Source organism: Chrysochloris asiatica, unplaced genomic scaffold (genome assembly GCF_000296735.1).
Source record: "Chrysochloris asiatica unplaced genomic scaffold, ChrAsi1.0 scaffold00017, whole genome shotgun sequence".
Classification (NCBI taxonomy): Eukaryota; Metazoa; Chordata; class Mammalia; order Afrosoricida; family Chrysochloridae; genus Chrysochloris; species Chrysochloris asiatica.
Window position 1 is genome coordinate 13,006,927 of NW_006408535.1, and position 12,926 is coordinate 13,019,852.

General features: G+C 42.5%; 1 protein-coding gene across 1 annotated transcript in view; it reads left to right on the top strand.

Moving 5' to 3' along the window:
• The first annotated feature begins 782 nt into the window (after window positions 1-782).
• The window catches only part of EAPP (E2F-associated phosphoprotein), a 27,890-nt gene continuing 15,746 nt past the window's right edge, over window positions 783-12,926 (top strand). The window contains exons 1-2 of the mRNA XM_006835357.1: window positions 783-856; window positions 5,830-6,008. Coding sequence (XP_006835420.1) covers window positions 783-856; window positions 5,830-6,008 — 253 coding nt within the window. The remainder of the gene's footprint in view (window positions 857-5,829; window positions 6,009-12,926) is intronic.

The window sequence follows — 12,926 nt, forward strand, 5'->3', positions numbered from 1 at the left end:
CGGGTAGGCAGTATACAAGAGGGAGGTTGGCAAAGAAAAGATGAAGGTAATGGAAGACACAGGGAGGAAAGCCAGAGTTAAAGTGAATAGAGGCAAATACGATGAACTGTTGGTTGTTGCTGTTGTTGTTAGGTGCCTTAGAGTCGTTCCAACTCATAGTGGCCCTGTATAGGGTTTCCGAGGAGCGGATGATGAGTTTGAACAGCTGAACTTGTGGTTCAATGCTTTATCCCACAAAGTACAGGAAGGGAATTGCAATCATTGTAATAATGCAAAGTATATGGTTTGGTAAACTTGATGATCTGTTCTATAAACCTGCACTCAATTCACAATAAAAGTGTTTTTTTTTAAGGCGAAACAATAGCTTCACATTTTGATGTTTTTGTTTAATAAAGGTTTCTGTGAAAACCCCCCAAAAAACCAAAACAGTCTAGCTGAAGTCAATCTGAGGCGTGAAAGGCGTTAAAGGAAGGCAGAAGGCCTTGAAGCGCCCGTGTCTGGGGACCTGCTGACCCTGATTTCAGAATGCATGTCCCTCATATTTCTGATCCAGATCTAGAGTTCGTTTTCTTCACCTCACTTCACTGAGCTGGAGAGCACAAACAAATGCAACTTTCACTCCATACTCAAGTCCCCTCCCTCTCAGTGATCTGAGCAGGCGTGAAGGGAGGACCGGAAGTACGGGCGGACGTGACGTAGGAGAACTCTTTGGAAAGGGTGTCGGAGAAACAAATAATAATCCATCTGCAGACAGTGGCCTGTGTCGGCGGATGCAGGCCACCATGAATCGACTTTTGGACGACTATGACCCTTATGCAGTTGAAGAGCCTAGCGACGAGGAGCCGGCTCTGAGCAGGTGGGCCCCTGCCCCGCTTCGGCCTCTCAGGAGCCGAGACGGGCCTTCGTCCCCTTGAGCTGCCCCTGCCCCGCCGGCCGTCTCCCGACTCATCGCCTCTGGCGTCTTTCGGGCTGCCTCTAGGAGACCGAGGGAGGGTCCTGGTAAGGGGTCGCGTAGTCCCGGGGGAGGTGGGCCCGACGCAGAGAAGGGGAATATTCCGGAACTACCGTGGCTCTGCAGGGTATTGCGCTGGGCCACAAGTTCGGCGTTTCAAACCTACTAGTCGGCCTTCGGAAACCCTACGCAGGATCGCTCTGAGTCGGAATCGACTCGACGGCACTTAACGACAGCAACAGCTTTGTACGATACACACTGGACTGCAAACCATAAGGTCCGCGGTTTTAGCCTGTCAGCCTCTCCGCAGGTAAAAGTTGAGGATTTTTGCTCCGCAAAAAATCTAAAAGCGTCGGAAACCCCGTACAGGGTCGCTAGGAGTCAGAACCGACTCGAAGCCGCTCAACAACTTGTAAATCTTCGAAAGCGGCGTGATGGAATCTTCTCTCTGCAGTTTACTAACAGAGTGACCTAAGACAAGTCACTTACTCATCCTCGGCTTCTCATCTGTAACGTGGAAATGCAGTTACTGTATTCCTAAATTTCCCATGAAGCTCATGGGACATCATCTGTGTGTTGGTTTTGAAGACTTAACTGCAGAGATAAGGGACTATTGAATGACCTTATTTTTGAGCACCATCATATACTGCTCTGGTCTACTGAGGTCGATCACAGGATCCTTATCTTCCACAGGTGTACACTAGCTTGTTGTTAAGTGCTGTTCAATCGTTCCGACACATAGTACCCCTATATTGGGCTTCCAGAGGAGTTCTGGTAGTGCAGTGGTTACGAATCGGGCTGCGAACCGCAAGGTCAACAGTTTGAAACTACCAGCTGTTCCATGGGAGAAAGATGAGGCTTTCTGCTCCCTTAAAGATTTACAGCCTCGGATATCCTGTACAGGGTCACTGTGAGTCAGAACCGACTCCATGGCATATGACCACCACCACCACTTCGGCTTCCAGGGAGCAGCTGGTGGGTTTGAACTGTCGACCTTGTGGTTCGTTGTCCAGTGTTTATCCTATAGCACCACACCAGACTTACAGTATGTTCTTGTTGTTAAGTGCTGACATGTCGATTCCGACTCAGCGACCCTGTGTAGGGATTCCGAGGAGCAGCTGGTGAGCTTGAACTGCCTACCTTGCAATTCAAACCGACCTTGCATCCCTACCGTTAACCTGCAGCATCATACAGTATTAAGTGCCATTGGGTCGGTTATGACTCTGTGTTGGGTTTCCGAGGAGTGCCTGGTGGGTTTGAACCACCAACCTTGCGGTTCAAGCTGACCTTGGGGTCTAGTGCATTATCCTGCAGCGACATGCTAGGACTCCATCACACAGTATAGGAGGGAAAATAAGACAAAGTACAAGATACTTTGTTGTTGAGTGCTGTCCAATTATACCAACTCACAGTGGCTCTGTAAAGGGTTTCCAAGGAGCAGCTGGTGGGTTTGAACTGTGTGGATCCTGCTTCAGTGATGATCCTACAGCACCACACTTGGAATCCAGTGTACAAGATGATGCCCTGAGATAGGCACAGATGAAGTTCTATGGAAATTACTGGAAGGGACGGATTAATCCTAATTTGGCGAAATTTTCAAACAAATTTAGCCATTTCTCAAACTATTTTTGTTAAATACAGGTTCTATTTATAAAAACTTTTTAAAAACATAATTCTGTTCCATGAAGAGTTAGGAGTAGAATCTATCCTTTGGAACTGGGGTCCCTGCAGTGTGAAGCTCCTGTTGCTATCAGTAAGTACTGTCAAGTTTGTTCTGATGCATAGCGACCCTGTACCGGGTTTCCAAGGAGTAGCTGGTAGGTTTGAACTGCTGACCTTGTGGTTCGCAGTCCAGTGCTGAACCTACAGTGCCACAGCAGATCTAGGGGAAGCTTGATGCCAAGACACAGTGAGATTTCCAAGGACTGCTTAAAAGAAACTCGGACCTTTCTCCAGAGTTGGTGCTCTGAATTCGGACTTCTAGCCTTTTAAACTGTGGGAGGATAAATTTCTGTTTGTTAAAGGCATCCACTTGTGGTATTTCTGTTATAACAGCTGTAGAGAACTAAGACAGAATTTGGTACCATTAGTGGGGTGCTGTGGATTATGAGCAGAGGCTGCAGGAATACTTAATTGCCTAACAGTAAAAGCTTAAGGAGCTCTGGTAGCGTAGTGGTTACGAATTGGGCTGCGAACCTCAAGGTCTGCAGTTCGAAACTACCAGCTGCTCCGCGGGAGAAAGATGAGGCGATCTGCTCCCGTAAAGATTTATAGCCTCGTAAACCCTGTTCATGGTCGCTGTGGGTCTAAACCGACTCAACAGCACTTAACAACAACAACAAAAGCTTAGATTGCGCTAGATAGAGCCTACCTGCTGATCAAGAGAGCTGAGTACCTTCTTGCAGGAGGCTTCCTGGCTGAGGGTGGTGCCTCTGGGCACTTGTTGGTGGAGTTAGGTTCTCCAACCCATAAAGCTATAACCCTGAGTGCCTTTTTAATCAAGGCTTATTGGTGGAGTGGGCTGCCTCTGGGTACTCATAAGTAGAGCTACAGAGATTAGTAATGCTTGCTCAAGAATAGCAGAGACCAGGTTGTCCACTTTGAGCATTCAGAGGACCAGGAAGCAGAAAACGAAAATAGGAGCACAGAAAACAGAGCTGCCTTTGTCTTTTTTATTTATTTTTTTTCTTTCTTTTTTTTTTTTTTAATGTTTAATGTGAATTATATGATAGTTTACATGGGGGAACTTTAGTTTTACATTCATTCCATCATATATCATCTCATTGCCATGATTCCAATCCCCTCCATGCATCATCAACCACCCAAAGGGTATATCCCAGAAACCCGCCCCCTACACTTCCCCATCCTCCCCCCAGTTTTCAGCCCACAGTCCCTTTCCCTCTCTGGGTCCAAAGTCCCCAGTCACTTCATCACTCCAGGTCATGATCACTGTCTCCATCTCAGGTATCTCTGTTTCTCTGGGTAGGGTTCCGCCCTTGGCTCTTCTCTATTGATGGTCCCAGAGGTCTCCGCTCCTATCCTGGAAATTTAATCACTCCCTTCCTTGTTACAAAACTTCTACCTTTGCATTTCCAACCCTCATATTCTGTCCTGATAAGCATTATTCACTACAGTATCACGAGTTACCCAACTGTATCTCTTTTCATCAGCTCCGCCCAGACAGATTGAATAGTACCTACTGGAGATTCTGCCTTCTGCCATGCTCCCTAGCACTAGGTTCCCTCTTGAACCTTTGTCTTTTTTAAATGTTTTATTGTGAATTATGTGATAGTTTACTTGGGAGAACATTAGCTTAACATTCATCCTATCCTATATCATTTCATTGCCATGGTTACAGTCTCTTCCATGCATCATCAACTAACCAAAGGGTATACCCTGCAGGCCTGCCGCCCGGTCATCAGCACACAGCCTCTCTTGCCTTAGTCTTAAAAGTTAGACCCAAGACCTCTGGTCTCTCAAAGGATGGAATCGTGACCTTAGGTTTTGAAGGGTGGGGTTACAGTTACCTAAGTTTCAAAGAGTCAGATCTTCTTTACCAAGTTGGTTCTGGAGTATGGGTCTGCTACTAAGATGGGGATGATGCTCAGAGCTGAGAGGACACTGCTCCCATGCCTGAAGGGGCAGAGGAATCGGTCTGGCTGTGGGCTGAGGGGATGGAGTCACTGCTTAGATGGATTAGGAAAATGAGACTGTCCAAAGCCAAGGAAGTAGAGTTGATGTTGTAGTGGGTCTTTAAGGCCAAGCTGAAATCCAGGGGGTGAGCGGGCATCTCTACTGATAATCCAGAAAGCATGGCCAACACCCGAAGTCTGGAGGGCAGGGCCATTGCCTAGATGCTCTCAGAGAACGGAGGATTGTTTCAAGCCTGGAGAGCACTGTGAGTTGTTCTGATGGATTTTTAATTTACTTAGTGCCTAGTAGCCGTCTTTCTATCCTACTGCTCCCATTTGTAATGGAAATGTGTACCTTGTGCCTGTTTCACCAGTGTCCTTTTGACGAAGGTAAGTTGTATTCTAGATTCACAGGTGAAGAGTTTTGGCCCAGGTTGGAATTTGAACTTGGGAGACTTTTAGGATAATATGATGGGGTTGGTGTGCTTTTAGGTGTACACATGTTGGTTTCATCATGTTAGGCATAAGTATGGCTTTATAATTGTCTATATCTAGAGATTATGTATGGGTAAAGGTTATGTGTACAGGTGCCAAGTTGAGAAGGGGTAGACTGTGCTAGCTAAGGTTTTGTGTCGACTGGGCCAGGATTCTCAGTGATTTGGCAGTTAAGACTACGAATACCAGGAAAGAAGAGCTGTGTGTTTTAGACCTGGGGTCCCTGCATTTTGAAGCTCCTAGATCCTGGGAAACATTGATGCCAAGGCACATGGAGATCTCCAGGGAATACTGGGCCTGTATAAGTTTTATTTAAGTACCTAGAGTTTTGAAGAAAACCAGATCAATGAAGTAAACTTCTTTTCTGATGAAATTATGAATTGGTGTAATGCTTTTAGAAAGCAGTGTGAGAGCACCAAAAGTCAGAAAGGTGTTCCTAGACAGTTATAAGGAAATCAGTAGAAATAAAGTTACATGTGCAGAGGTATACATTCTAGTGTTTATTAGCAAAAAATTACAGTTGAATGTACAGTATTGATAGTGATACATCTGCAAGAGGAAATGTTACACAGATATTAAAAATGTATGTGGAAATACATAGAAGTGGTATTGAGGAAAGCTAAATGTAAATGATAAGATGTATCAAATACAACCTTGTAAAACTTAAAATTAATGTGGGACAATGCGATCATGGAAGTTTCCAGTTATTTTAATTCTTTAATTTTCTTACTCCTTCTGATTACTTGTTAGCTCTGAAGATGAAGTGGATGTGCTTTTGCATGGAACTCCTGACCAAAAACGGAAGCTCATTAGAGAATGTCTTACTGGAGAAAGTGAATCGAGTGAAGATGAATTTGAAAAAGAAATGGAAGCAGAATTAAATTCCACCTTAAAAACAATGGAGAACAAGTTATCCTCTCTGGAAACAGGTAGAATTTTAGTGAAATTACATATATTTTTGTAAGCTCCGTAAGGGCAGCAGTCTTATTGGTGCTGTACTGCTATGTCTCTGGCACTTTCAGTTGAGGCTCAATAAATCCTTATTTGGGTAAATGAATAAATATGTGCAGTAACCTGACCTGGACTTTTCACTCATCACCAGAGAAGTAGTTTCCTATGCTGTTGGAAGGAGATTATTCTGTACTGTTATATAATTTCCTTTTGTAATTTTTGCCCCTCACAAGATTATGTAACTATTTTTTAGGATTAGGTAGTGCTGATAGGGCAGGGCATCACCATGGATTCCTGTCTCATTTTAGTAAGTCATGAAACATGCTGTTAAGTTGTTTAAAAATTTAAGGCATTTGTTAATACAGAACTAGTAAAATTTTTTCAGAAACAAGTCACACAAATACTAGATGTTTGCACTTTGCTTTATCATAAATTTGTATACTCTAGGGGAGCTTACATACTGCTTTCCTGTCAGCTGCATCTTGGGTAATAGCGGCATTTCCTTTCCTGAGTCATCTAGTGGATTTATCTAAGAGAGCTTCGTTTTGATACTTGGCTTTTATTTAAAATGTGTCTGATCCTGAAACTGGTTTGTGAAAACAGGTCTCCTTCAGTTTTACTTTCCATGTTAATATGATCTATGCTTTTAGCTGTTAACTAAGAGAATAAAATAGTAGCAACAATAACAATATAATAATTAAACAAAAACCAGAAGCAGATGCTAGTTAAGAGGCATGAGTTGGGATGTAAGCATGTGATGACATAGTAGATAATATCAAGGCACTGGGCACAACTGGCGAGAGTATAATATGACTCATGAACTTGACTCTGTACAGAGTTACTGTTCTCTCTTCCCTAACGTCCTTTAAAACAAGATTCTTATTCCCTGTTCTTCACAGTTAATTGCATGAGTGAATACAGAGACATGATTGATGACAGCCTGAAAATAGAGTCATTTTATTGAATTAGGTCTGTGGGAAGAGAGACAATGATATATTGAACAAGATGGGACAGCTCTCTGAAATTGTATGTTGTTGTTAGGTACCGTTGAATTGGTTCTGACCCAGCTACCTAGTACAAGAGAAGGAAACACCGTATGGCCCTGCGCCACACTCACAGTTGTTGCTCCAGTTGAGTCCATTTTTGTAAGCACTGTGTCAGTCCTCTTTGTTGCTGACTGTCTACCAAGTGTTGTGCCCTTCCCCAGGGACTGCTCTCTCCTGATGATATGTCCAAAGTACTTGAGACAAAGTCTTGCCATCTTCATTTCTAAGGAGCATTCTGGCTGTACTTCTTCCAAGACAGATTTGTTCCTTCTGGTAGTCCATAGTATACTGAATAGTTTTTGCCAATACTGTAATTCAAATACATCATCTTTCAGTCTTCCTTAATTATTGTCCATTGTCCATAATCATATGATGTTGTTGTTGTTGTTAAGTGCCTTCGAGTCGGTTCCGACCCATAGCGACCCTGTACAGGGTTTCCGAGGGTGTAATCATAATCATATGATAAACAGTTGAAAATACCAGGCACACTTTAGTTCTCAAAGTAATATTTTTGTTTTTTAACACAAAATCTTTTGTAGCAGATTTGCCCAATGCAGTGTGTTGTTTGATTTCTTAAGTTTTTATTGTCAATTCAGTGAAGGTTTATAAAGCAGATCATTAGTTTTACATTCAGCAAATCTCATACTTTTACTGCAATGATGACAATCCCTTAGACGGAATGTCACTTACCACAGATCTTCCTTGTGTTTCCTGTTTCCATTCCTCCTTCTTTCCCCTCTTCTGAACTGATGCCCTTTGATCTCGAATGGTTGACCATTGTATGGTATTCATACATTAGTGTTGTTGTCCCACCTCTATATCCCTCTCTATTGATTGGCTCAAAATTGAGCCACAGGGTTGATTTTAGTTCCAGACCTGAACAGACACCAAGGGGTATAGTCTTGGGTTCAAGACTATCAGTAAACTTGACCTTTCTTATAATTCAGAGTTTTGTTCCACATTTTATCCTACTCTTTCCAGAACCTTCTAATGTGAACCCTCTCAGGGCACTTGGTGGTAATAGCTGGGTACCATTTACTTCTTCTGTTCTCAGGGTCATGGAGACTGATGCTCACATGTTCCATTATGCTATATATATATTTTTTTCATCCTATCATATATCGTTTCATTGCCATGGTTACAATCCCCTCCGTGCATCATCAACCAATCAAAGGGTATACCCTGCAAGCCTGCCCCCTGGTCCTTAGCACACAGCCTCTCTCCCTCTCTGGGTCTAAAGTCCCCAGCCACTCTATCTCTCCACGTCATTGTCTCTGCTTCCATCTCTGGCATCACTGCTTGTCTGAGTAGGGTCCCGCTCTCTGCTCTTCTCCCTTGGTGGTCCCAGGGACCTCCACTCCTAGACTGCAAAGTTAATCACTCCCTTCCTTGCTACAAAACGTCTACCTTTACATTTCCAACCCTCACAATCAGTCCTGATAACATTTATTCACTATTGTATCACAAGAGACCTATCCGCATTTCCTTTGATCAGCTCCGCCTACACAGATTGGATACTACTCAGTGAAGATTCTACCTTCCTCTACACCCTCTGGATCTAGATTCCCTCTTGAAAGCTTGTAAGCCAGTCACTTCTTGTCTTTGTAGCCCCTGCATTTTGGGTAGCCAATGTCCAAGTTACCCATCCCTGTCTACTCTGTATGGAGGGGGTGGGAATGATCCTTGCTATAAAGATTTGTTCCCTCTTAGATCTGTTGCATCCATAAGTGTAGGTCAAGTTCATCAAACTGTATCAGATTACTCTTTTTTTCCTCATCTTTCATCTTCTAGTTGAGCTCTGATTATCCATTCATTGAAGCCAGGTCAAGTGGGTATTATCTGCAAGTGTGGGTGTTCTTGTGTATATGCCCTCTCTTATCAGCTGGTTGCTTCACTCTCTACTCTAGTCCTCTGTGGCTCTGTCACTGACTCTGGGCTGAAGAGTCCCCAGGTCTTGCCACACTGCTGGCCAACCAGGTCTCCACTTGGGTTCACAGGAGTGTATTGAAGGTTGTAAGGCTTAGTTCGCACCCCATTTTTTCCAAGTGTCTTCAGCTTTCATCTTTCTTTCCTCTTATAAAAATAGACCAGTAGTTGTACTTTTGATGGCTGCTCATGAATTTTAATATTCCAGTCACTACTGACCAAAGTAAGAAATAGAATATTATGTTTGTAGACTATTGTTGTTAGGTCGTCTTGCGTCAGTTCTGACTCATAGTGACCCTATTTAGGGTGTTCGGGGCTGTAAATCTTTTTAGGAGTGGAAAGCCTCATCTTTCTCCCCTGGTTAGTAGGAGGGCAGGGGAAACAAAGAATTGCACCCCCTTGCTGCTAACTTCTAGCTGCGCCCAGTGCCACAGGCTGCTGTATCAGCAACTCACTATACCATGGCAGCCCACAGTCTGCCTGTTTGTCTTCTCTCTCACTGGTCCTGCTCAGCTTCCTCTTCCAGTCTGCACTCATTCCATCTCTCTGTGCTATCCTCTGATGCTCAGGGTTCCAGGATCACCATCTGTATCTGCTTCACTCAGTCTCTCATGTCTTTGATGCAGAGGGTAGGCTTAGTGTATCTGCTTACTCTTCCATCTTGTCCCAGATTCTCTCCATGGTCCCGTTAACACTCTTCTCCAACACCATAACTCAAATGCATCAATTCTTTTATAGCCTTCCTTATTCATTTTCCAACTTCCACGTGTATATGAGGCGATTAAAAATAGTGTGGTTTGGGTCAGGCGCACTTTAGTACTCAAACTGACCTCTTTGTTCTTGAACTCTTAAAAGAGGTCTTGTGCAGCAGATTTGACTAATGTATTGCGTTGTTGGATTTCTTGACTGCTGCTTCTGTGAGTGTTGATTGTAGATCCAAGCAAAATGAAGCTTTTGACACTTCAATCATTTTTCCATTTATCATAATGTTATTCATTGGTCTAGTTATGAGGATTTTTGTCTTTTTCAAATTCAGGAGCAATGTGTACTGATGGCTGTATTCTTTGATCTTCATCAGTAAGTATTTTAAGTCCTCTTTGCTTCCAGCTAGCAAAGTCATATCATCTGCATATTGCAGGTTGTTAATGAGCCATTCGCTAATCCTGATAAGTTTTGTATACAATCTAGCTTCTTGGATTTTTCTGTTTAGCATAGAGATTGAATAAGTATGGTGAAAGGATACAATCCTGGTGCATTCTTTTCCTAATTATAGACCATTCAGTATCCCCTGTTCTGTTTGTTGATTATATTATGCCAATTGACCATCGTGTCCCCTGCTTTGCTCCTGAGCCTCCAGACTCAGCAAATCATTCTTTTACGGTGTTTGGTAATGTCTAAGAATTCTCACAATTTTGCTTCTATATGCTCCATCACAAGGATTCCCTGTAGCATAGTGGGGTACGCGTTGAGCTTCTAATCACAATGTCAGTAGTTTGAATCCACCAGCAGCTCTGTAGGAAAAAACGGTGAATTTTCTGCTCCCATAAAGATCTACAACCCTATATAGGGTCTCTGTAAGTCAGAATGACTTGGCAGCATACAATCACCACCATACTTATCTTTTAGAGCATGGTGGCTCTGTAGGATAAGCACTGGAATAGAACTTTAAGGTCGACAGTTCAAGCCCACCAGCCGCTACACAAAAGATTTACAGCCTTGGAAACAGGGTTGCTATAAATTGGAACCAACTTGATGGTAACAATCTAAAATTGATCAAACATGCAATCAAGATTTATTGATAATTACCGGTGATAGGAGGACAAAGATTGGAAACAAACGCGAAGGATCAGTAGGCCCTTGGTGACAGAAATGATGCAAGAGATCACATGATAGAATTTTGTAAAACCAATGGCTTATTTGAAGCTGTGGTGTAGTGCAGAAGGATAATGCACTGGACTGTAGGTTTGTTTGAACCTCAAGGTCAGTGGTTCAAATTCACTAGCTACTTCTCAGAAACTCTTTGTAGGGTCGCTGTGAGTTGAACTGACTCAGTGGTACTTAATAACAACAAATGACTTATTTATTCCAAATTTTTAAACAAGCTGAAAGACAAGTTGGACCTCACCAGATGGAATAAAAGAAATCAAATTAACTACATTTATCGGGAGAGACGGAGTCCTGGTGTGGTGTGGTGTGGTGTGGTCTGGTATGATGCTGTGGGTTGATGCGCTGGACTGTGAAATTGCTTTGCACTGCAAGGTTGGTAGTTCAAGCTTGCCAGCTGCTCCTAGGAAACCCTGTACAGGATCATCAACAACAATGGGGAGAGACAGTGGAAAAACTCTGTATCATCAGACAAAACCAGGCCGGGGCAGACTGTGGAACTGACCGTCCATTGCTCATATGCAGGGTTAGGCTGAAGCTGAAGAAAGTTAAAACAAGTCCACAAGAGCCAAACTTTGACATTGAACACGTCCCATCTGAATTTAGAGATCATCTCAAGAACAGATTTGATACATTAAATACTAATGACAAAAGAAAGAGTTGCGGGATAACATCAAGAACATAATGCAAGAAGAAAGCAAAATATTGTTAAGCAGAAAAGAAAGAAAGAAAAGGCCAAAATGGATGTCACAGGAGACTCTGAAACTTGCTTTCCAGTGTAGAGATGCTAAAGCAAATGGAAACAATGAGGAGGTAAAAGAGCTGAACTGAAAACTTCAAAAGGCAGCTCGAGAAGATAAAATCAAGTATTATAATGAATGGTGCAAAAGACCTGGAGTTAGAAAACCAAAAAGGATCATGCTTGGGATTTCTCTAGCTGAAAGAACTGAAGAAAAAATTCAAGCCTTGATTTGAAACGTTAAAGGATTTTATGGGCAAAATAATGAATGATGCAGAAAGCATCAAAAGAAGATGGAAGGAACACACAGAGTCACTGTACCAAAAAGAAATGGTCAGTTTCCACACATTTCAAGAGATAGTACATGAAAAGAGCCAATGGTACTGAAGGAAGAAGTTCAAAGTGCATTGAGGCATTGGCAAAGAACAAGGCTCCAGGAATTGATGGAATACAAATTGAAATCTTTTAACAAATTGATACAGCACTCATTCATCTGTTTCAAGATTTTTGAAACAACTGATCCATATTTGGAAATACGGAAAAGATCCATATTTGTGCAGAGAGGTGACCTAATGGAATGTGGAAAGCCTGGATAATATCATGTGCAAGTAAAATGTTGCTAAAGATAATTTTTAAATGGCTGCAACAGTACATTTGCTCAAAATAATTTTTAAAAGGCTATAATAGTTCAAGCCGGCTTCAGATAGGGTGTGGAGTGAGGGATATCATTGTTGATGCCAGATAGATCTTGGTTGAAAACAGAAAATACCAGAAAGATATTTGTTGTTGTTAAGTGCCGTCGAGTCGATTCCGACCCATAACGACCCTGTATAGGGTTTCTGGGATAAATTCAAGGTCATATTTTGGCTCTCGTGGACTTGTTTTCATTTTCTTTAGCTTCAGTTTGAATTTGCATATCAGCAATTGATGGTCTGTTCCACAGTCTGCCCCTGGCCTTGTTTTCACTGATGATATGGAGCTTTTCCATCATCTTTTTCCACAGATGTAGTCAATTTGATTTCTATGTGTTCCATCTGACGAGGTCCATGTGTATAGTCGTCTCTTATGCTGTCTAAAGAAGGTATTTGAAATAAACATATCATTTGTCTTACAGAAATCTTATCATTCGTTCTCCAGCATCATTTCTATCACCAAGTCCAAATTTTCCAACTACTGGTCCTTCCTCTTTGCTCCCGACCTTTGCATTCCAATCACCAGTAATGAGCAATACATCTTGATTGCATGTTTGATCGATTTCAGATTGCAGAAGTTGGTAGAATTCTTCTATTTCGTCTTCACTG